Source organism: Ochotona princeps, chromosome 14 (assembly GCF_030435755.1).
Source record: "Ochotona princeps isolate mOchPri1 chromosome 14, mOchPri1.hap1, whole genome shotgun sequence".
In the NCBI taxonomy this organism is placed as follows: domain Eukaryota; kingdom Metazoa; phylum Chordata; class Mammalia; order Lagomorpha; family Ochotonidae; genus Ochotona; species Ochotona princeps.
In genome coordinates, this window is record NC_080845.1 from 43,939,220 (window position 1) to 43,965,339 (window position 26,120).

At 41.6% G+C, this 26,120-nt stretch overlaps 1 protein-coding gene across 1 annotated transcript in view; it reads right to left on the reverse strand.

Annotated features, from left to right (window-relative positions):
- The window catches only part of ADAMTSL1 (ADAMTS like 1), a 410,929-nt gene that overhangs the window by 110,527 nt on the left and 274,282 nt on the right, over positions 1–26,120 (reverse strand). The window contains exons 17-19 of the mRNA XM_004581085.3: positions 16,798–16,977; positions 10,538–10,691; positions 8,615–9,743 (exon numbers count right to left, since the gene is read on the reverse strand). Coding sequence (XP_004581142.2) covers positions 8,615–9,743; positions 10,538–10,691; positions 16,798–16,977 — 1,463 coding nt within the window. The remainder of the gene's footprint in view (positions 1–8,614; positions 9,744–10,537; positions 10,692–16,797; positions 16,978–26,120) is intronic.

The following is a 26,120-nucleotide window of genomic DNA, read 5'->3' on the forward strand; positions in this document are numbered from 1 at the left end:
ATTGGGTAGACCCTCTCTGGTCTGATGGCAGAGACAGCAGAGTATCATCCCGGTCAAATAAAAGCACTAACATACCATCTGCAACAATTAACATCGTTATGGAATTAATTGACATGGTATTGAGCAGTCAACATGTTAAAAATAAATGCGAGGAAAGCTGTTTTAAATGCTGTTGACAAATATCTCTGAGCTCACTTTCTCCAATGTTGTTAGAGAGCATCAGGGACTTCCCTACCAGAGGGAATCAGTACTGTTTTGGATCTTTCTTAGAGAAAAAGATCAAACTTTAACCAGCTGTCTTCTTATTTGGGAATTAATCTTAGGATCAACTTTGGAGACTCTGGCTTTTCTTTTGTATAAGAAGTTAACACCTTCTTTGCAGGTATTTTTTTTTAGAGTTGGACTCAGATATGGGGATATTGAACATATATTTACCCAAACTACATGATGTGTGAATGGCTTATTTACCAGATTCTTCGATCACTAGCAAATGCAAAATGAAGTGAAGTTTCGCATGAAACTCAGCTCAAACACGTGGCATTAAGAATGTATCCAGAGTAACTGAACAGGAACAGCTTAGCTTCCTCTTGCATGTGCCTAAGCATACACGTGAAGGTTATTTACACTGTAGCTATGCAGAGTCAGAGACATGTAGACATAACAATTGTAATGAAAACCTGTTGTGTGCCTAACATTGTGCATACATGGCTGACTATGTATATGTAATGATGGAGCTACCAATAGGAAAAAAAGGTTATCCCTAAAACATATGTGTAAAAACAAAAAGCCTCAAATTAGAGGTCAGCTGGCTAGAATACTGATTGTTAATTTATCATAATTGACCCCCAATAAAACAATACCAAGGCCATGTGTTTGACTAAAGGAAACATCAAGAACATGAAGTAATCCCTGGGTTCAGGCTGCCTTGGATTCAAATCTCAACTGTATTACATACTAAATTGAGACTTTGGGCAAGTTAATTTAGCATTTCTGGGCTTCAATTTCAACAGCTATAAAGTGGGGAAAGTAACGTCAGAGGGCTATTTCAAGACAAATAAACATCTGAAGCTAAGCATGAGCTCAGTATATGGTAGTGATGATGATTTCTCCATCAGCTTGAATGTGATAAGAGAAAGGACACCATGGAATCTCTACTCTTTCCTTATTCATTCCAGAACAGTGCTTTTCACATTGCACAGTTGTGTGCTACAAAATCTTCGGATTTCCTGAAATTTCTATTGTGGAGAGCAACGGGCATGGCAGCAAGGTTTACTTAGAGGGGGATCACTCTGGAACTCTGCCATGTTGGAACAGTAGAGAATGGCCATCCTGATTACAGAAAGGCAGCCAGACCTGAAATTAGGAAATTTTCTAATAACCAGTGTCTATCCTTTAGTTCCCTTGCTTACTCATAAGTTTGTCATTTGTTGAATGTTCATTATGTTCTTAGATTTTTGGAGAAAGCTCCATTCCTAGACACCTGCTGTTGAAGAAGATGAAAATAATGGAGATACAGAAACAACAAACATCTGATTCTATTATACAGTGGTAAGGCTGAGACAGATACAGAATAAAGGTATACAGAGTAGGGTACTGCGTATGCCATGGAGTGGACGGTCATCTGATCTAGCCTTGGCAGACAGGCTTCCTATAAGGAAAGGAAGGATTTAGCTGGACAGCATGTGCTGGGAAGCTCTAGGCAATAAATAGAAAAATCACAAGAAATTGGGTATTATTGAAAAGTGAACTCAGCTCCATGAAGTGGGAGATATTAATGGTGAAGCCACAAAACAAGCAAATATGAGATAGTAAAAAGCATGTATAATGCTGAGGTATTTGGACCTTAACCTCGAGTGATGATAAATCATCAAGACACTGCTATTTAACCAAGGGATCAGCATGAACAGCTTTCACTAAAGATGCTCCAGGTTAGCACATGGAATGGCTTACAGCAAGAGGCAGTGAATTTTGTCTATAAAGAGACAGAGAGTAGATGTTTTAATCTTCACAGGCCACCTATATAGTGCCCAGTGTTCATTCTCAGGTTTTGTTTGTTTTTAATAGCCCATTTTAAAATGCAACAGTGATTCTTTTAATAACTATTTGTGTAACCAGGTGTGAGACCATGAACAACTTAATTTAATAACTCTGTGCTCCATTTCATTGGCTCCTTTAACAACTCTTTAAAATCTGCTCTTAAGAATCTCTTAAAAGATATTAAAGCCATTAGCTAGAAGGTGCCAACTCCAGGTCTGAGGAAGGCAAATACAATTAGGAGGCTTAGAACACACCAAAATAGAGGTGATGAGAAGAGAAAAAAAAAAAAGGCACATGGATCGAAAGGCAGGAACTGTCTAGATTAGAGACTAAATATTGATTTGACCTATTTGTGAAGCATTTAGGTGGGAACATCCAGAAATTTGGTCTGGTGCTGCTTCTATGGAGAGCATAAGCATAAGTGGAACACTGAAGAAATGGGAATTATGTATACAAAGTATAACAGGCTATTTTAGAGGTGAGTAGCAGAATGGAGGTCAGAGAACGAGAAAGAACAGAGAAGTAAAAAGAAAAATCAAAGTAGCAAAAATAATGTGCCTTCAGAAAAGGACTTTAGCCTGCTTATAACATGGCTGAGAAGTTGAATTAGATAAAAAAAATCTCCCGAAACATCCATTTTCTTTTTGAATAAGAGATAAATGACTTTGAGGATTAGGGAAGAGAGGGCTTTTCTAAGTGAAGTGTATTTGTATACACGCTTCAAATATGGAGTGGGCAAAAACACAGGTCAATTCTGTAATATACTGAGCAGAAATAAAAAATAGAGCTTGAGAAATCTCTTCAAGGATTATATGCAATGAAGACAGCACTTGATTCACACAATATTTCAGGGTAGAAGTTAGCTACTTGAGGGTTCTACCAACAATGTTTTCAAACGTTAATTCACTAGTCCCCGTGAAATAAGCCTAGAATATTTTTTTTTTTTCTGATGGACTGTGCAGGGCAGCAATATGATAAAACACTGAGTAACAAGTCAGTCACTATAGCTAAAACAATTTATTAATGAGAACTAAAGAAAATAAATGCAAGTTCTCTTGTTTTCAAATCAGGTGGCACAGAGCACTTGGGGTAAAGAACTTTCTCACTCCCAGCGGCTTTGCTGAGTAGTCCAGTTCTGTCTTATTCTCAGGCTGAGTTGGGAGGTCATGTTGATCCATTTTAAACTTTAATGAATTCAGAACTTTTCTAGAAAAATCAACCACAGATTTGGAGTCTGGTAATCTCAATTCTGCTTCCATCATGCTCTTGGTATGGTCTCATTCAAACTCAAGGAGCAGGAAACACAAAACAATAGAGTAGCTCAAAAAGTTCATGAAAAATGGGATTGAATGCTAAGTTCATTTTGGTGCCAAAATTTTTTTTTTGTAATTTTTATCTGCCATAAGCTCTTTGAATCCCATTCCTGTGCATGGATGTCAAATCTCTTATAACCCATATATGACTCTTTGGCTTGCTGCGTGTTTGGGATAGGCAAGTGTTTGGAAAATGAGCCCCTCAATTCCCAAGTGTCACTTAAGTATGGAAAATTTTTTTACCTTCCTTAACACGATATCTTAGCAGTGCTGGTAACAAGTATGCCATACTGAGGCTTAAGCCTTCTTTCAACTTCTCTGCCTCAGTGTGTCCTAAAAATGGTCCTGGAAATATGCCTTTCCAAAACAAATAAATCAATCTTAAAAAAAAAAGCTGATCCTGGAAATTTATCCCTCAGAATCACCTGTGTTGTTACGAGAGCAAAACATGGATCCCTCTTGCAGAGCGCTGGGTGGAGGAGGAAGAGGATGTAAAATCCCGTCCTTTGCTGCCACTGTAGGCCAAGAATTTTGAGGTCATCCACTCCCTTTTGGAACTCCGACATGAGATGGCAGAAGCCCAGATCCTTCCTCACAGGATCTAATGTCATCAGAACAATGGCTGGGAGCCCTGAGAGGTCCGCAGAAACAGAACAGTAAACTTCCTTCGGGACTTGGGAGGGGAGCTTTCTCTGGTCCTTACTTAGCTCCAACTTTGGATCCCCACCCTCTCCTGCAATGACCAGCAGGGTCGCTCTGGTGCCTCCCCTCCCCACCCAAAAAATTAGAATTAGATTAGACAGAGATCAATAAGGAAAGCTTAGAACCAGACAGGAAACGGACAGCTTGGACTAACATATACCTTACTGGGTAGGACACAAAAATTAGTTACTCCTCACTAAGGTATAGAAGATATTTCTGCACACCCCTCCTAAAACTGTCTTGTGCCTCAATTGTTAATCATATGCCTAGTCAGAGTTATAAGCCAGATTGGACTATCCTAAAATTTGCCAAGTTCAGTAAAAATTATGCTTCAATACTCTAAACAGCTAAATATAAAAATGAAAATAGACACGAGACAGCTGAGTAATACCCTATAACCATAGTAGCCGGTTGTATATAAACTAAAATTGCAATGTCAATGAAGTAGTCACAGGATGTGGTTAAGAACTTGTATTTTCTAACATATTGGTTACTCAATACCATGTCAATTAACTCCATAATGTTGTAAAATGTTTTCATTATGTTATGGCTTTTAATTGATCAGGATGATATTCTGCCAGCTCTACTTTCAGACCAGGGATGGTCTCTCAAGGAAATTGTTGAATTTATTCAGACAATAAGATGCTGGACTCTATACATGGTACATGCTTGCAATGAAAGAACCATGACTGGATTTGAACTGTACTACTGCAACAAGGTGGAGGAATCTACCATGTGGGGAAGGTTTGGGAAAGGGATGGGGGAATCCCAGAGCCTGTGAAACTATGTCATTAAACGAAATCAAATTTTAAAAAATCCAGTCCTTTGACAAGTTCCTAGTAATTGTTATATACTGAATTTGGGAATCCTCTTTCTTCCTACTTTTTAAAAGTTTACAAGTTTAAGGACAAGTATTTGGTCAGTTGTGATTTACTGCAAACAGGAGGCCTAAGTTAGAGTATCTTATAGCAGTACTGTAGCGCTTGCTAGTTTCTGAAGAGCAGGTTCCTTATCTTATCCTTTCTCTATCTAATGCCCAGTAGGAGTGATGGCATTGAAAGAACTAATGCGGTGAGTAGCTTTACCAGCCCTCAGTTTCTACTCCTGGTTGTCTCCAACCCACATGCCACAAAACAGTCTACGTGAATTTACAAAAACGGACTCAGATCATGTCAATTTCCTGACACCCTCCCAAATTTTCCCATGGTACTCAGACTGAAACCTAAACTTCTTGGGTTCTGTTACCCCCACAAGCTCCTCCTACAGCACCTCTACATTTTGCATTCTACACTCCAGCCAAATTAACGTCCTTTGAGCTCCTTCAATATACCAAACTCGTTCTTCACTTCAGGGCTTTTACACTGGTTTTCCCTTTTCCAGCAAATCTGTTATGCCTGATGAAGCATTGCCAGACACTGCTCATGAAGCAGTTCTTGGCTTGCACATAATTGCTTCAGAATATCTGTCTGTAATGGTCTCCAAGTCATTCTGTTACTTACCTCTGTTTTGATTTTCTTTCCAACCCTCATCACCACCTGCTTTTTTTTTCCTACTTGCCTTTCTGTGATTATTGTCTTGCTCCAGGCATTCATTACTTTATTCATTCCTAGTGCCTTTTTGGTGCCAGTTACTATTCTCAGCACAGTGCAGAAAGTCTCTACCATTATGCAATCAAGTATGTATTGGGTGAATATAAAATTCTATAAATGAAATGGAGTTAGGGGACAGAGGTGATCAGGGAAGCTTTCTCTGATGTAGATCACCGCGGGCAGATCTCTAAATGCACGCAAAGCTCAAGAGGAGTCGGGCTTCTTTCACATATTCCTAGTGATTCAAGATATCTGGTAGGAATTAGGTAAATCAATACTTATGGAATGATTAAATATGCGTCCCTCTCCTCGCACTTACAATACTACATTTACTCGTTTGGCTTCTGAACTAGGAGTTTCATCAACAGGGGATAAGACTTCTCTTCCTCTATCCCTATGATCTCACTGGGTCTGGGTTAGAGTAGCTTCAGGCACATTCACAGAATAAGGAAGAAAGTAGGAATTATGATGAATAAGTGTGTCACAATACACTCAGGGACACTTTGTAGACCATTGTTTCAAAGGGTGATACATACTCCTAAGAATCATGAGAGTTCATGTTAAATTGTGAACTGCATGTATAATGACACACAGTAGTATACAAATTTTTTTTTGATAAAACTAACACCATTCAAACCAAGCTTTGTTATATGTAAGAGCCAAAGAAATAACTGACTTTGTCTCTTTCCACTACAATCTATCTGGCTGGTTTACGATATTTGGAAGATGGTTTAATGAACTGCAAAGTCTTGCAATCCTGCTGCAGAATCTAACAGACTCTCAGAAAGGTGGATTTGGGACTTTAAGCAAAAACAGGTTAACTGGACTCTAACATTGGGCATTTCAGCACTTCTCTATTTGAAATTCAGTGAGCATTTTTTTGAACTGCTACTGGACATAACAGTGACAAGTAATGAAATCCAACACAGAAGAGGTCACCAACAGCTCATGGCAGAGCAGTCCCAGTGGCAGCTCTGCGCTTCCTACACACTCTCAGCAGATAGATGCATTTTGTTCTCAAACAAAACATAGAAGAACCTAAGCTTCAAACTGCTTACAAGACAGCCAAGTAAAATGGAAAAGTTATTGCAGCAAAGACCAGAAACAGGTTTGTCTTATTTTCCCCAGTTGCATTCAATGAGCTCACACTGAAAGGCTTCTTCAAGGCTAGATCTAAAAGAAAAATGTCAATGGTAGCTAAAACTGCTCAGGCTTATTAATCGCCTTCCCCTCATAATGTTACGATTTCAGCCCTTTCCCTCTCCCTCCCCAAACTAATGTTCTGGATAACGGAGGGTTCAAGACTTGCCACCTGCTCTCCCTGGCCCAGCGTCTTTACTGTGCGTGGCACCTGCTTGCCCGATCTCTTTTGCTAACATTGTATTTAACACCTCCCATCTTAAAGGCATTGCTGTAAGACTCAGTGCCTATCAAAGTGAAAATTAAAGGGCCAAACTAATGAGTCCTAAGTGCTATTTTAAGAATTACTGGTGTTTCTGAAGTTACTAAGAGATTGTTTGGTGATTAAAAAGTGTCATGAATATATGGCATACTATATCGTCCATTCTGAAAGTCACAACACATTGGAATGCATAAAGAATTTTTTAAAGGTGGAAACTATTACATACTATTCAGATGTGGGATAGTTGGAGGCATTCAGGAGCAGTACTAAATTGCTAACAAGGGTGATACAGGTCTCTCTCAATGCACTACTACTACGAAACATGGCATGGACACGGTCAGTAAAAGCTGAGCCAAGTTTTTGAGTATAACTAATATCTCATTAACAAAAATCCAAGTCCTATGTGTAGATATGATTTTTACATAAGAAAATTGTAAAAGTCTATAGACCAAATTACTAGGAGTGCTAGTCTCTGGGGGAATAGAGTTGGAGAGTGGAGGAAACTTGTACTTTTTACTTTATAGGTTCAAATACTATTTGAATTTACAGTCTTTTTATTGCTTTTATAATAAAAAATCATGTGCTATATTAAAACGGAGACATAAAATATAGCAGTGAGTACATCTGTTCAGCTTTAACGCAGAACTTCTCAAACTCCTGTGATCACTGAACTTTTGGCTTGTGGAACACTCAGAAGCCATCCGTGCAAAAAAACTATGAGGTTACTGTGCTCAGACTTCTCTCACTCCCAAACAACATATGGATTTTAACCTCCTGTGGCCCTTGGTTGATGAGTGAAGAAGGTACGAGGGAGTTCCAAGACTGCCTAACAGATAGTCACTACTGAATGCCGGTTTCTGTTGTCAGGACCACGGTTACAGGAGACAATGTGTGCAGAAAGTACAGCACGTTGTGTTACTTCTATGACCACTTTTGATTTTGCATTAGGGCTGGCTGTGACCCAAGGAGACCAACAAGTGATACATGCTGTCATCTTGACAATGATCCATCAAAACAGTCATCAAGAGACTGGGATAATTCATCACAGGCCCAACGGGGAATAAAATCTTTTGGAACACAGAGTCTTGTCCAGGCCAGACAGAAGACAGGCTCACCCATTGGGAGCAGGAGGTGCTGGCCGCCCTCTCTCCCCATCCCTGAGGGACCACACACATGCACTCAGTGTCCCTGTGGTGGTGAGGCTTTTCAATGGTTTCTCTTACAAAGCAGTAACACAACAGTGCCTTGGCCCAAATGCTCCCTTGCTGCCAAAGTTCAAAGCCATCCAGAGAGTATCTCATTCATCTTTTGGGTCCTGTGGGGATGAAGGTAGTTAGGCAATGTTGCTGCTCCCTAACAAAGATGAGAAAGTGCAGTTTAGAGCAATAAAACACTTGTTTTTGCTCTAACAGTTAATTGGTGCCCCCCCAAAACCTGACACTGGAGGCCTTTGCTCTAAATTCTGCCCTTGGAAACGCTTTGAAGGCAGTGAGGACCACAGGATTCAGCAGTATGCACCCACCTCTTAGGCACCCCAACCCATTCCTAGACCAGAGAGTCGCACTGCTTACCTGTCACTAAACTGGATCTCTTCTCCATTCCTGGCCCAAGTGATGGTAGGCCTTGGGTTGCCTACGGCCTCACAGTGCAGCAGCACACTCAGCGTCCCGCTGGCCAGGGCCACAGTCTGCCCGAGGTGGGTGACCACCTCGGAGGCCGAGAGCTGCTGGGCGGCCGAGATCTTCCGCAGGATAGCCGGCTTGCGCTGTGGCCGGCGAGGGCCACTGCTCGCCTCACTGGAGGACAAAGTGCGCAGGGCGCTGCTGAAGCCAGATATGTGCTTGTGCGGAGGGAGGGCCAGAGGCAGCATCCTCCGCTCCGAGGGCTTAAGCAGCAAATCCTGGTGCTCCACGTGGCTGCGGATGAGCTCCTGGGCCAGCTGGGCTACCAGGTGCTTTCTGCAGAGATCGCGTAACTCCTCTGGGTGCTGGGAGAGGTTCCTGAGAATGTCATCCAGGCGCTTCTGCTCCACCACCATGGTAAAGGGCAGGTGCGGCAGGGCCTGCTCTGCATTTAAGTCCTCCTCCGAAGATGCATTCCTCTCGGTGGAGTCCTGCACCTCCCACGAAGCCAGGAGTTCTCCGGGCCAGCCGCCCTGCTCCAGAAGCCGCGATACAAGGTCATCGTAGCGGCTCCCCGTGTCTACAGCCAGGCCCCGCTTCTCGGCCTTGCTCCCATTAGTGGAGAAGATCCCGTTCCGGTGTTTGTGGATCTGCAGGGCCTCCTTAGGGCTGGCTTTCCTTCCCAGAATGGCTTCTTCCTCACTGCGCAGGCTCAGGGGTCGGGCCACGAGCTTGTGGTTGCCCCCAATGAGCTTAATCACAAAGTGTTCACGGGCTGGTCCTGCGGAACAGGTGTAGATGCCGGCGTCTGAGGGCTTGAGTCGATGGATCTTCAAGTAGCCGAAGGGCGCCACGGTGACGTGTGCCGAGCTGACGAGGTGCTGGCCATCCTTTTCCCAGGTGATGAGAGGCTTACGGAACCGGCGCGTGGGGCAGCGCAGCACCACAGTGGTCTTGGGCAGCAGGTAGGCGAAACCGCCCACCACAAAGTGCAGCCGCCTCTGCCTGCGTGTCTGGATGTAGACCTTCCTTGCTGCTGCGATGTGTGGGCTGTGCTTTGGGGATGGCCGCCCAGGTCCTGGAGCCAGAGGGAAGCCGGGTAATGGGAGGAAGCAAAGAGACAAGCAAGAGTGAGAGGCAGCCACCAGAGAGACCGGGAAGGAAAGACTGGCCAAGAGAAAAGATACATAAGTACACATGCGCGTACAAATAAAGCCCAAGGTCATCATTTACTGCCTTATGCCTTGCAGGTGGAGCTGGCTTCCAGCTGTGGACCATCAAGCAGTCAAAACTAATGAGGTTCACCGGGGGCAAGCACGCCTCACCCTGCTGGGCCTTTCTGTCTCTGGAAACTGAGATCAGGGTTCTAGAAGGGGTGGGAGCCCAGGGGAAAGGCAGATCCTTTCGTTAAAAAGCATTTTTTTAAAGGCATCATTAAAAAGACGCAGATGATAAGTAGAAGGGAGAATATCTTTCATGAAATGTTTACCTTTGGGGTTCTGCAAAACACCAGGACCCCAAAGTGCACAGCTAGGAGAGCCCAGAAATGTTAGAACTTCAGGGATTAATATTAAACAGAACAAATCTGTTCAGGGTAATTGAAAACCCCAAAGTGGATAACATGAAATTTCATTAAAGGTAGCAATGCCTCTGGCTTCCAGATCTTTCTATGCCAGCTAGTGATCTTTGCACTACCCCCTGCAAACTGTTTCTCTAGCACAGAAGAGAATTCAGCCTGGCCACTTCGAGCTAAGGTTCCCTTTCCGTCTCCAGCTGGGCCCTGCAGCCTGCAACCTTGCCCAGGGCTCCATGGCTCAGGCTGCTGCTCCGTGGGGTTTCATCTCCCTGTCTGCTAAGCCCAGAGGTACTCACTTGCACAGGTTGCCAGCATGCAGGGCCTGATGGAAGAAGAGAAAGGCAGAGGCGGGCACAGAGTGGAATTGATAACGGTCGAGACCCCGGTTTTCAGCACCTTTCTGCAAATGGCACTGCGCGTCTGGGTGCCTTCCCCGCAGCTGGTGGAACACTGGTGGAGAAAGAGGTGGAATGCATGTAAATTCAGCGAGCTAGAGGCTGGCCATTTTTGTGTGGACTTGCACCACGACATGAAGAAAGTCACCTGGCAAAGCATCAGCGCCAAGAGGAGTGTGATGTGACAATAGGGTGACTTGTTCACTTAATAGTCACTTTCTTCTCTAACATATTCTACTCTCAGTTTTTCTGTAGATATTTTACCTGATTATTTTTATGTGGCCTGGGTTTTAGAATCTTAGTTTGTGTTGAAATCACAGCTCAGTATCACCAGTTGGTAAGTTACATAAATTTTATGACTCTGAGTCTACTGCCTATACTTACTCTGAAAGCCTAGTAATTAAATGAGATAATATACTTTTAAAATTTATTTATTTCCTGTAGAAAGAGTAACAGAGTGAGGGGAGGGGAGAAGAAACAGAGAGAGGCATCTTCCAACCACTGGTTCATTCCCCAAACAGCTACAACTGCCAAAGCTGGGCCAGTCTGAAGCTGGGAGCCAGCAGCCTACTCCAGATCTCCCATATGGGTGCAGGGTCCCCAGGCTTTGGGCTGTCCTCTGCTGCTTTCCCAGGCCAGCAGCAGGGAGCTGGATCAGAAGCAGAGTAGCTGTGACATGAATTGGCACCCATATGGGATGTCAGTGATGGCAAGTGGAGGATTAGCCCATTACACCATTATGTTAGCTCCAAATGAGATAATATGCTTTAAAATTAAATACAAAGAAATGACAAGACTGACTCCTTTCTGCAAAAATGAGTGCTAATATTTTCATGTACTCATTACTATGAATTTTGGAGGGGAGGGATCCAGCATTACTAAAATATAATACATATTAGAAAAATATAAACCCAAAGTGCAAGAGTATACTCCTTCGTACCTTCCAGGATGACCATAAATTAAAAAAAAGACAATAATAAGTGTTGGTGAGAAAGTGGGTGCATTTGAACCCTCATGTGTTGCTGGTGGGAATATAGAACGATACAGTGTAGACACCTGCGTTCTACATGAGAGTGAATGTGTTTGAGTCCTGATCCTGTTTCCACTTTCAGCTAATGTGCACTGTGGGATATAGCTGGTGATGGCTTAAGTAAATGGGTGCTGGCCACCAAAGGGGGAGACCCAGATTGAGTCCCTCATGGTATTATCTTGAGCCATCCCTGGTTGTTATGAACATGTTGGGAATAAACTAGTAGAAAGAAAATTTGTCTCTCTGTCATTCAGATAAAAACTGAAAAGAAAAATTGTGAAGTTACCATATAGCCTACAATTTCTATTCAAGTATTTACCTATTCAATCACAGATTTGTATGTAAATGTTCATACCAGCCTAAAAGTAGAAACAATTCAATATTCATCAATTGGTGAATAAAGTATGGCATAACTTACTGATAGACTATTTACCCATAAAAGAGAACATGTTTTTTATATATGCTATACCATCAGTAAACCTTTAAGACATTATGCTAAATTTTGTAATATGTAAAATAAATGTTTGTGAGCCTATAGTAATTAAAGAATTTAGTAAAAAAAAAAGATAAAAACAGGTAACAGAATGATAAAGTTAATGCTAGCATATATCGACTATTCACAGTACACTGGGGATTTCCTTACCTAAGTCCTGAAAATGGGTGAAGTCTGGGTGAGTGTACTAAAATAAGGATAAGCATGGGAGGTGGGGAAATTTCCAGAATAAAGGTGGGAGAATTCCTTGTAGATGTCTAAGGTAGGCTTAGACAGAATCAGTTTTATGGTACAGAAAGACCAAGTTAAAAGTGTCAGGAACTTACTAGGTAGCTTGAGGCTTGACTTTGGAGACCTCTACTTTTCAGAGAAGAGATTTGGAATTGGTCCACAGGGCAATGGGAAGCCACTGAAGAGGGGAGTGACTTGATGAAAGAGGTGTTTGGAGAAGGTGAATCTGGCAACGGTGCACAGAAGCACAGAGGAGATGGATGAAGGTCAGGATGACAGGGGTGGAGGCGGCAGCGGTAGTCCAGGCTTGAGATGATGGAAGCCTGAACTAGGGTCATGGCAATGTGACACATGAACATGAAGAATCACAGCAAGAAACAACAGATTATAATATCTTCATGTTTTACATGCTAGCACTTTGAAATGACACTATTCTGTGCAATGTATTGATAGACACAAGAAAGATAGATGAGGGGGATGATAATACTCATTATTTTGGTTATAATTATGGGTTCCAGATTCTCCCCATCACTTATTTTGTTGTAAACATGAGTACCAAATTCTAGAATCAGGTGGGCTGGTGGTGAGAAGTCAGACAATTTAAGAAACATGGTCATTTGAAAGGTGCCAACTAGAAAAATAAAGATTGTTGGTCAGAAGATTCTTGCTCTAACTTCAACTTCCACATCTCTGAAATATGGGAGCTAAAATAGAGCAAGGACTTTCAGACTGTTCCAGTTATGTGAAGGAAGTGATCCAGTGGCTACTCAGGTGATGGGGAAACAGACCCTTTGGGGCCTACTCTGGCTTTAGTTTCTGTTTTGAGGGGAGGGCATTTCTTTCATGATAATATGTAAAATATGGAATACAATATTGAAAAAAAATTTTTAAAGAAGAGATGGATGGTTTTTTGAGAGAACTTTCAGAATAGGATCTGCAAGTGATTTCTTTTGAAATGTCTAAAACTTTGGCTTAATTCTGTCTCTGAGGGATTCTGAGTAGTAACCATGAGCTTGAGCTCAGGTAGTCAAGGATGAAAAACGCCCATAGATCATCCAGGTCTTCCTTTCTCCAAGGGGAGTCTTACGGGGGTGTGGAATGCACATCTCAGTGCAGAGGGCCAAGGCTCTAACTACAGGGATGACAGGGCCCATGTGGAGTCTTTATGAACACCCCCAGGAGCGCTGCTCCATGAAACCCGCTGGAGTCTAAGCCTGGCGGGTCAGTGATGACTTGCTACCATTTCCAGCCCTTCCCAAATGTTTGGAATTTCCATTTATCAAATCAGAGAGCTCTGTACCTAATATCACTCCTTGGATAAAGGTTTCCCACTCTCAAATCCCCAAATGCTAGCTTTCTTATGCAGCAACCCCCAGGAGGGGCCGAGGCGGTACACCTGGGTACATCCAGCCATTGCACAGCTGCCCTTTAACTTCTCTGCCTCCTGCAGTTGGAAAGAAAATGATCACCATAATCATAATATAGGTTAGCTTTTACTAGGAACAGTGTACTCACCATGTATCATCTAAGCTTTCCATGAACACTTTTATGCCTCTAGTTCTCTGATAAACAAATTAAAGCCTAGGAAGGTTAGATAATGCACTTCAGGTTACATGGATCAGTTGCAGAGTCAGGATCTGAAGGCAGGTTTGGGCTATGATTTGTTTCCTAATGGCTCAAGTCCCGGAAGCATGGTCTGCAGCATGGAGCTGTTGTTGAAGTTGGTGGAATCTTTAAGAAATGGAGCTTACTTCTCAAGAAATAGTGAGGGCCCTCACCAGAGGCCAAGCAGATGGGGTCACTGATACTGAAATTTTCAGCCTCTAAAACTAGTAAGTAAGCCTCTTCGTAAAGTATCCAGCTTCAGGTATTTGTTCTAGCAACGAAAAGACTCATGTGTTTTGCCAGTCTTTGAGTCTCAATTTCATATTACATATGCTTGTTAAAAAAAGCCAGATTATTGGGCCCGGCGGCGTGGCCTAGCGGCTAAAGTCCTTGCCTTGAATGCCCCGGGATCCCATATGGGCGCCGGTTCTAATCCCGGCAGCTCCACTTCCCATCCAGCTCCCTGCTTGTGGCCTGGGAAAGCAGTTGAGGACGGCCCAAAGCTTTGAGACCCGCACCTGTGTGGGAGACCTGAAAGAGGTTCCTGGCTCCTGGCTTCGGATTGGCACAGCACCGGCCGTTGTGCTCACTTGGGGAGTGAATCATTGGACGGAAGATCTTCCTCTCTGTCTCTCCTCCTCTCTGTATATCTGACTTTGTAATAAAAATAAATAAATCGGGCCCAGCGGCGTGGCCTAGCAGCTAAAGTCCTCGCCTTGAACGCCCTGGGATCCCATATGGGCGCCGGTTCTAATCCCACTAGCTCCACTTCCCATCCACCTCCCTGCTTGTGACCTGGGAAAGCAGTTGAGGACAGCCCAAAGCTTTGGGACCCTGCACCCGCGTGGGAGACCCGGAAGAGGTTCCTGGTTCCCGGCTTTGGATCGGCGCGCACCGGCCCGTTTCGGCTCACTTGGGGAGTGAAACATCGGATGGAAGATCTTCCTCTCTGTCTCTCCTCCTCTATGTATATCCGGCTTTCCAATAATAATAAAAAAAATCTTTAAAAAAAAATAAATCTTTGAAAAAAAAAAAACCCTGCTTTACTTACTGGGACTGATAAGATCCTAATTTAGTGGTATCCTTTTCGTAGTGCCCAATCATAGGGTCTCTCAGAGCTGTTCTTGGAAGGGAACTTCTTCTGAATTTCCTACATCCAGTGTGCTCCAGAGGTCACAAATACAAAAACAACCCATTCTCAGCATCCCCTGCATGACAGACTATTGCCTGGTGGACTTGGGAGAGCAACGCCTTTTACAGGAGTCTACTGGGGGGATGTCTTCACCTACAGCCACCTGGCAAACACATCAGGGCTCTTTCCTGCACTGCTCTGGATTATAATTTTCTCATAGTTAGTGCCTCAAATCAATACTTTCATGGAAAAACAGCTATAGGCATGTTCACATATCTGAACACATACATGCTTAAGTATGCACTTTCAAATTTTTTATGATAAAATCAAGTTATTTATTTAAAAAAAAAGAACAACAATCATCCCTCCTTTGGAGTTGAGACATTTGCGGTGAAATGTGATCAGAAGTAATCTTACTGCCAAATACAGCAACATCTGCTGAAACAAGTTGGTTCTATACATGGTAAGAATGCAAGAACCTGTGTGGAAAGAGCTAGCATCCTAATTTTCACAGGTAGCTGTCTTCCCTGGGAAACAAGTGTCTCTGTGATGTATTCCAGCCAGCAGCAGCTCTACACCGTGAATTGTACATTATACAAAAAAGGTCATGGGGCCAGCAGGGCCAATTCAAATGTTTATATTTCAAAGAGGAGAAGGTTTTGAGTCTTATTTTGACATGGAGATTTTCCACTTCAAGCCTAGTTGTTTATGTTCCTGGCTCAACTTGATTGTAAGGCAACAAATTTGGGACTTGTCTCTGGAAGATCACAGGCTCATGGGGCTAAGGGAACTAAAAGCAACTCAAAGTAGTAGAAACTAAAAGCAAAAGAGTTGAAGATGGTATGAACTAAATAATTTTTGCTAGTTTTACAGTAAGATTACTTAGAAAAATATGTGGGTACTTCAAAAAGTCTATAGAAAATTGAAATGAAAGGAACAATTAATTTTGATATGTTTTTCATAATGATTTCCCACAAACTTTACAAAGTCTCCCACTCAGATATGCAGATTTTAAAATATGTTCACCAAAATACACTTATATGCTAATGCTGTGAAGTTTTTAAAGTTCCTATGCAGAAAGCAAAGTCAAGAATGGTGGATGCTGATACAAGCGTTTCCCAAAATGCAGGTCAGCTGGACAAATCAAGTGCATTTGCTGGAAGTTGTTGACACTTTAGAGCCAGGAAACTAACAGTAAAGAGGCAAGATTTCCTTGGCCGCCTTTTCCTAATAAATCATATCCTTTATTGTCTAGTAACTTGGAAGAGAACTAGAAAGGCTTTGCCCTTCCTGACTAGAGACCAGAAACATGTGGTAGTAGGAGGTACAGGGAGGTTAGGAGGAGTGGTGTGGAGATAGAGGAAGAACAATCCTGTGTTCTGAAAAGAATCCTAGGCCCAGACAGCAGGAGAAAGCGAAACCTTATTTGGTTTCACAAGGAGTCCATTTACCAATCCAAGCTTCCCATTGTTGGCTAAGGACTGGCGGCATAAGTCAAGTTCCAGTGGCCTCCTTAAAAGTTAACTACACCATATTGTATGAATGGTAAAAAATTACCATTCCTAGTGTCCGGAGGGTTGTTGTGTTCTCTTGCCTTCCCTGTACACGTGATTAGCGGGCCTTCCTTTCTCACATATGCCCGTTCATTCTTTCCTGGGGAACACACCTACCTCTGTCCACTCTGAAAGAAGCCACTCACTGGGGCAGTCATCTTTCTTGCAGGCCTGCTGGGAGGCCGGCTTGGAGGCTGAACAGAAGGTCTCAGGGAGCTCCAGGAAGCTGCCGTCAGCCATGCGCTGCTTGCAAAGGACTTCACGTTTCTGAACACCTCCACCACAGGTCCTGGAACACTAGGAAACACAAGGTTGACTCAAGGTAGGAAAGGAGTCTGTTGGACCATCGTTTTTCATGTTAGCCTTGGCTGAGTTAACACACACACAGCAGTGACACAAAGCACAAACCAGAATGATCGTGTTTGTTCTCTTTGAATTGAATTTTTCTAGTAAGATCTACATTCTCTCCACCCTTAATCCCAGGCATGTAATTAGAATATTCAGAAACTTCAAGGCCGTGGCAATCATAGAAAGTTGCTCCCGAGCTTTGATTTGTAGCCACTCAGGATAACTGGTTTAAAAGGTTAGTATAATAGTGTGTTCAACTTATTTATGACCCAGTGCCAATAATCAGTTCTGCTTCCAGGTTGAATGGTAGGGTGCTGTTGCCATTTCTATAAATCTGGGGAAATTAACTTGCAGAGGAGACTGTCCTTTGCCTAGGTGTAGGTGTCTGTTCTACCACACTGAATGGCCATCGGAGCTAGGGCTTGCTTTTCTGAAACACTGATGATTTCTCAGGGCAGTATGAGCCAGAGCCCCTGAGATCTGGCATACAAGAATAGCCTCATGTCAGTGGTTTTGTGAGGCACCCCAATAAAACACATTGTTTAAATGTAACTTAATAGTTTTCACCCAGCTGCACATGCCGGGAGGGAGGCCTCCTGAGGGACAAACTGATACCGAGTACATGTCTTCTCCCTCACAAGAGCAAAATATCCCCCACTTTTTATCTAGACACATAACTTATCAACATAAAGACTGTAGCTGGCATTCTCCTTGGAAGGCAGACACAGTCATTTGAGTAATTTTTGGTCCAGGGGATATAAACAGGATTATGGGCAATTTCCAGGCAGCATCCACAAAGAGAATGTGATCTTTTTCCTCTTTCCTCCATGCTGGATGGACCATGAAAGGGATACCAGAAAGTGAAGCTTGCATCTTGGATTGTGCTAAGCCAGAAGACAGAAATCTGGCTTCCTGATCATGAAGTTATCAGGCCTGGATTGCCTGCAATGGAATAATTGTCTTTCTCTTATGAAAACCATGGCCATTTTTTTTTTTTTGCAAAAATAAATTTTAGGGTCCAGTGCAGTAGCCTAGCAACTAAAGTTGCATGTGCCAGGATCTCATATGGGCACCAATTCTAATCCCGGTGGCCCTGCTTCCCATCCAGTTACTGCTTGTGGCCTGGGAAAGCAGTCAAGGATGGCCCAGGACATTGGGACTGTGCATCTGGGCGACCCAGAAGAGGCTGGGATTCCTGGCTTCAGATGGGCACAGCTCTGGCCATTGCAGCCAACTGGGAAGTGAATCAGTGAAGGGAAGATCTTCCTCTCTGCCTCTTCTCCTCTGTATATCTGACTTTGTAATAAAAATAAATAAGTCTTAAAAAAATTTTTAGTCAGCTATCAACCTAGCTTATAAATCAATCTATAACTGCTTCTACTGAGGTTATTTTATTGTGAAAGACCTAGGAGTTCTCCATTCAGAAACAGTCTCTTGTCTTTAACTTGCTGCCCTTGGGCTTGCTGAGACATTGAAAGGCTTAAAGGCTTAGAGGTACTGCTAAAGGGTTTGCCTCTGCTGCAGTGGTGCCCCACAGAGGTCTCTGGTGGGCTATACTCAGGAGACTGTACCCAGAATTGCAATGGGGATTTTTATGAAGCTATAGCCTTGGTAGCGGACAGGATCCCTGGGTATAGTCAAGACCACAGTTGTGGTCCAGCCTTACCCTCTTGCCCACTGGTGCCAACACAGGAATGCATGGGAAAGTTACTAATGCCTTCATTCTACTTCAGATCTATCAAGTCAGATATTCAAGGTGGTGAGTCCCAAGTATTTTTTTTTCCCAAAGAATTTCAGGTAATTCTATTACGTGATTGCTAAATCTGTCTCCCAACTACTAGGAATAAAATAAGTGTGAAAAGTGAAATCCGACACCCAGGCTGACCTCCGGATTATAGGTTGTCTGGATCCCACCAGAGCAAATACGCTATTTTTGTATGTCTATGAATGACTTTGGGGGTCCCAGAGCTGTTGGATGACGATGTTAGGTAAGTTATTAATAGGTCCAGCGTGGTAGCTTAGTGGCTAAGGTCCTCACCTTGCATGCACCGGGATCCCATATGGGCACTGGTTTGTAACCTGACTGCTCTACTTCCCTTCCAGCTCCCTGGCCTGGGAAAGCAGGGGAGGACAGCCCACAGCCTTGGGACCCTGCACCCACATTGGAGACCTGAAAGAGGCTCTTGGGTTTGGATCGGCTCATCTCTGTTTGTTGCAGCCACTTGGGGAGTGAACCAGTGGATGGGAGATTTATGTGTTTCTGTCTCTCCATCTCTCTGTAAATCTGACTTTTGATTAAATAAATAAATAAATATTTAAGAAAAGTTATCAATTTTGCTGAGTTAGGTATTTTAATCCTAGAACCTTTCAAATGATCCAAACCCATGATGAAAACCTTGTTTGCACTTAAAATTTAAAAAATTGAAAATAACCATATTGACTCTCCTAGGAAGAAAAGTAAGAGTGGGTGAAGAGAAAGAAAGCAGGTGAGTAAGAAAGATAAAGCTCTCTTGTCTGCTCTTCACTCCCCAAATTCCCACAAAAGTTATGCTGGTGCAGTGAAAGCTTCCAGGAGCTAGAAACTCATCAATCCAGGTCTCCCATGTAGATGACAGGGATTCGATCTTTTGAGCCATCATCTATTGCTAGTCAGAAAGCATATTACCAGGAACCTGGAATCAGGAATTTAACTGGGACTCATTCACTGTTTCATTTCCCAAATGGTCATAATGGCTGGGGCTGGTATAAGCTAAAGACAGAATCTAGAATTCTTGTCTTCTGTGTGAGTGGCAGGGCCCAGGTACAGGACCATCTCTGATGCTTTCATAGATTCCAGGGTAGTGAGCTGGATTAGAAGTGGAGCCTCTGAGACAAGAACTGGTGCCCATATGGAATAACAGTGATGTACCACAATGCCAGTACCATACCTCATTTATTCTAAAATAGCGCTCACCTCCTTAGGAAATTATTACCCATCAGACTATCAACACTATGATGGAAGGAGTTTTTCATCTACTGTGTCCCATTTTATGTGTTTATATTATTAACTTTTCTCCTGTATGGTATTGTAGTGGCTTTATAGTGGACCTCAGGATTGAGTAAGTCTATCTACAGTTTTCTTTCTTCTCTGCCTTATAGTTTAAAAACTAATTTGCTATGTGCTTATTTCCTGCTACAGTTGGTCAAAGTATGAGCAAAATATAGTAGCATTTTATAATGGATTCTGGAGTACATGCTAAGAGAAATGAAGGTTGGTTCATAAAACTATTATCTCCTGAACCTCAAAATTATATCAAACTACTTTTCTAGTAATTCTTAGAGAATAACTCATAGAGTTTCCCCATGGGTTCCATGAGTCCATGAGACATTAACAGCATGCTCTCCAAGTTTGTCACCTAGTGACTGGCATTTTAGATACTTCAACAGTGATGTTGGATTTTAGGAATACAGTTCTTATTAATACTGGATGGTTCAAATTTTCTTTTTCTTCATATTTTATGAGGCACATTGACTACTTTTCAATTTTAAGAAATGTCCTCAAAATAAGTAGCTGAATAACAATAGAAAAAATGTAGGCTGATTTTCTTTCTCAAACTGAGGAAGTAGATGATGAAAACAATTTGCCTTATTTCTATGGTAGAGACGTAAGAAAACTGCCCTGGGCAGAATCTACTCAAGAGAACATATCCAAGTGATTATTTTGTTGATGGGACTTTATGTAAGGGATATATCCTCAACTAAGTCCCTCAAAGCTAGGAAAGGTTTGCAACAATATGTTGACAAAATAGATTCAAGGAAAAGTTAGAAACCCATTGTGGTATTTTCGAAATTTGGTGTACACATAAGGAGTTTAGGAGATTTTCAATGGCTGGAAGGTAACATCCAGACTCCTAAGAATGCCCTTGGGTTTTCTGGACACTCCTGCCACTCTGTTGTGTGCCAGTACTTTGGCTACAGTGTAGGATTTGTTCTTTCTTGGGCACCTGGATGCTTTCTCAGTTCAATCCTTTTATAGGCACTCCTTTGGTGAGCCTTGCACTTCAATATTTTGATCATCCAGATATCCACTGAGGTCCAACTTTTCAAGGCAGCTTTTCATTAAAGCCTCCTTTTTATTTCAGTGAATATGTCACTCCCATCTATCCTACCCTGCTCCTGACCCAGAAGGATGTTCTGTCTTTTCTAGGGCTTCACCATTGTCCCCTAGATTCCTGCATTCACAAAGGGTTAAGAGTCTTCTGAGGTAAGAAAATTCCTTCACCTTGATATTCCCCTGTGCCTAGCAGAGTAACTGGCAAAGGATAAAAGAACACATGCTTCGTAAATGTTTGTTGAATTGATGACTGGATGAGGAGATAGTCTCCAATCCAGATATTTAAGAGATGTAAAACATCCTCTGACTGGCTGATCCTCTGATTTGTATCGCTAGCCAGAAGCTCAGTAAATCAGCAATGGGTTTCTGCTATTTCTACCAGCTTCAGTATGAACTATGGCAAATATTCTGAACTGCAGGTGTGATGACCACCATCAAGCTGGGCTGGCATTGTTAGGGATTTTGCTCTGAAATGCCTGTCCCATCTTTGTTCATCCTGCTTACTTGGGTAAAAAGAAGTATTTAGGTATTTTTAAAAATTGTAGAAAACAAATCTTTCCAATTAGATAAGACTTTCAAGTCTCTAGTGATTTTGTGACCAGGTTGAGGTTACCAGGTGAAGCCAACAGTTAAGTAAGATGAAGGTTGCAATGAAGAAAATGTTTAAAAATGTTTAAAAAAACAGCAACAGTTAAAGAAATGCAATAAAATTAAATGAAAAATGTTGGCCTTTATGAATCATCATTCATAATAATATTCTTGTATAAAGAGGTAAATCTTCGGCAAGAGGTATTATTTTTAAATATATGTGATAAAAATAAGAAAGATAGTATTTTTATTGCTTATACTAGCTGCCATATGTATTTCATGATATAAGGTCACAAGTTCATTAGTTTTATAAGAAAAGTAAGAATGTACAATAAGTAAAGCACTAGAGTTATGCTATTATAGAAAAATCAATGGCCTGAGTGACCTATATTTTTAAGTATTTTTCTATGATCAGCACATTATAAGTTCTGCCTATATTGATACATCTGGTTTTGTCTTGGTTATTTAATTTGTTGAGGCCTGAGTTTATTTCTTTGGGGCTTCAAGTCGTATTCTGAGGCCCAACCTGAAGTGGTATTGATATGCTGTTTCTAAGGGTCAGCTTTCTGGCTTTAACACATTGCCCTTTGCTTACAGCTCCTCAGTCAATTCAATGTTTCTGTTATTCATGTCTTCACCCTTTCAGCAAGCAGTTTTTGAGAAGCTGCTATGAGTTAGTTTCTGTGTTAGGTTATGTGGTTTAAGATTACTGAGTGTCAGGTATCTGTAGTCCAGTGAGGGAGAAAAACTTGCTATAAAGTAATATTGGTTTTATAGAAGAGGAAATACAAAAGTTGGGGGAGCCTCTGAAAAGGGAGTGTTAACTGAGAAGTTGGTCAGGAAGATTAGAAGTGTGGATGAAGTCTGATTTTGTTTGCGTGAACTCAGAGTATGAGACACGTGGCCTGTCGTTGAATGTGGGGACAATTCTGAGTATGGGAAGCACAGGATTCATGCAGAAGAGAAGTTGGGAAATGAGACTGAGGCATCAAATGAAGGGCAGATGGTGATGGGCCTTTGGACATAATGCTAAGACCACAGGGTCATTGCAAAATCTAGAGAAGGGATGTAACATGATGGAATTTACAGAAAATCACTTGCGCTGCATAGGCCTAGGTTCCAAAGAATGCTGACTGCCTTGCGAGGCGTGAATGGGTGTGCTGCGCAGAAAGGGCTGCTGGGCCCAGTAAGTCTATAAAACACTGCAAACCATACATCTATTTGAGCATCCTCAGCATATTTTTATTCTTTTAAGGTTCAAGGGAGCCAGGAGTAAGGAAATATCAACAGCAATTTGGGGAACACTGGCGAGGATGCGCAGAAGATAAATGGCATTCAAGTAAAAAGAATGACCTGGTTAGTTGATTGTGAGTACTTGGACCAAAGTAGCTGGAAAAAGTTAGAAAGGAAAAAAGTGTTAAGAGATGACACTGAAAGTGGGATCAATGGGATGCAAGTATTACTTGTGTGTAAAGGACACCAAGTCTTGGAAATGGGCAGGGTTTCTAGGAGGTAGTATAATATGTGTTGTTGATACCCATACTCTAAAGATCAGTGATACAAGGTAAGATTTTCTGGGAAAGTGGGTAGACAGGTATATCTCATACTTGTTATTGGATCTTTGGAATTAGATCTTAGTGATGTATGAGACTGAGAACTCGAAAGGCAGATGGAAACAGTGGTTGGCATATCAGAGATCATAACCATGTCAAATGAATGAGGCCTCAAAACATCAAGAAAAATGAAGATTGAACTGCCATAATTAAACAGAATTATTTAAAGGATAATAGTGCTATCCTAATCATCTTATCAACTGTGATGACCTTGTCCATTTAATATTTTTTCCTTAATTTTAGAACTAAAAATGTTTACAGGGAATCTTCTAGGTTTAATATTCCTGTTTGAATGTGAAGCCTGGAATTGAATACCCACTAATATTCAGGGTAATTATGACAAACAGCTTTCTGCTAACCAAAAATAATTCAGACGTGAAACTGATTTTTGATCTGTTTTGTTATGATTATTCTTGCTTTTCAAGAGAAGATGAAGCATCAATTTCCTTATTAACCACATAAATGAAAATGTAGTCCCCACTTATCTTAAATAGGACTTTTAATTTATATAGATTTCTATTTTATTCATTGAAATAAGACAAAACTATAATAACTTCTCCTCTGTTAGAATCTAGCCCTTTAGTGCAGCCATGTGTACATGTATTTGTATGTTTCAGTCTAGAAAATGGAATCTTTAATTTTCAAGCCTTTATAGTTATCATTAAAATATTCTTTTTATCTTAATGTTACTAGCAGGGACTCCTCTCTCTCACACATGCCTTTTTACATAGCAAAAGCCAGAGGCATTTAAATTGTAACCCTGGTAAAAGAAAAAAAAGGTTTATAGGGCAATGACAGTATAATCAGCTTTAAGCAAGGAGGGATATGGGGATCGTGAATGCTACTGTCCATGTGCAGATGTTACAATATGTGTGCTCAGTTGGGTGATACAACTCTGAACAAAAAAGAGATGCAATACAGACCGGGACAATTCGTTTCCATTTGACCCCAGAGCACATCTATCTTTTTACTTGTGTGCTTTTTGAAGTTAATCTTTAGAACGAAAGCAAATGAAGGAATATTGATATGTGCATATAAGGCAGAGATTGCTCAATGTCAAAAACCTGGTGTAGTAGAGGCTATGCCATCAGCCAGCCCATCAAAGAGCAGATCGTGGTAGACAGAATAATGACCTTCAAAGACAGCCACATTCCAATTCCTGGGACTTCTGAATGTGTCACCTTACATAATAAAAGGGTAATTTGCTGATGGGATTAAGATAAAGATCTCAAGATCAGGACATTACCATGGATTTTGAAGGTAGGCATCTTGGAGTCCTGATGGTTTTTATGAGACTGAGGCAGCTGGGTCAGAGAGGATGTAAGCACCTAAATAGTGGCTGGAACGAGACACTTTGAATACACTTTAAACATTAGCAGGGGCCATGAATCAAGAAACAAGCCACAGATCCTCTCCTGCACTCTCCAGAAGGAATTTAAGTCAGAAACTGATTATGCACTTCTGTCACAGCTGTAAGATTAAGTTGATGTGGTTTTGGGGAGGGCAATTGGCCAAGTTGTTAAGATGCCTGTGACCCATATTGAGGTGCCTGGATTGAATGCCTGCCTCAAGATCATCCAGCTTCCAGCTATTCTAGACCCTGGGAGGCAGCAGCGATAGCTCAAGTAATTGGGATCCTATCACTATTGTGGAAGACATGGGTGGAGTTCCTGCTTTCAGCTTCAGGGTTGTTGTGGGTGTTTGGTTAACGGGCTACTAGATGAAAGCCTGTTTCTTTATTACTCTATCAAATAAGATTTTAGAAAATATATTACAAATGCATCAATAATTTTAAAAGATCATTTTGGTGTACAGTCATCAATTTTGTGGTAATTGGCTACCTCAATTACAGAAAAGTAACATACAGATATGGGTAACTAATAATGGATTTTATTAGAGCTTCTTACAGTTTAATACTTTAGAGTGAATAGTAAAGAAGTGGTAGGAGACATGCATTGCATTATAGAAGAGGGAAGAGGTCTGAAACATATAAGTCCCTCTATCAATTTACCAGCCACGTGACTAAGGGCAATGACAGCATTTTGGAATCTTGGTTCCTAGCAAGGTTGCTCTGAGGATAAAAAGAAAAAAAAAACAGGAGTAGCAGAATGAATTCTGGTACATAATAATGATATATATTAAATGAATTCTTCATACAGACCAGAGATAAAATCAAGGGATGGAATAGAGAGTAAGAGGTAGGACTAAAATAAATGTGACCTCCTAACAACCAAAGCTACAATTACATTTCTGCTTCAATTTTGTTTGTCACTAAAACACAATTATAACATAAACACATGGATTTTGTGCTAGGTCTCCTCCAGAGCTTGAGAATGTATAAATATTGGCTCCTTGCCATTTGTCAGCACATGCTACAAACAGCATAGCACGTTATGTTTTTATGTGGCAGATGACAATTCATGTAATTTATACTTTTTTTCATGGAAAAGAAACATACATGATGTCAGTGTTAACCTGTGTATTTTTTTTAAACCCTGAGTTTAAACCACAAGAAAGGTCATTTATCTCTTAAATAGGCCAATGTCTATCAGCTTAATATCTGTCTTCTCGGTGAAGCATTTGATCTCCCATCTCCTCTTCTTTCATATTGAAAAGGATGGGTACTGAAGGATTAAACCCTTAGCATTATCCTTGGATAGACTCATTCAAATAAACGGGAAAGAGGTGAGTGCTCATCAGGTCCCTTTGAACCAATCCAGAATGGTTGAGGAATCAGAGGGGTAACCCCACACACGGATGTCAACAGCTGCTGTGCTAAGTGTGTCCTAACACCACAG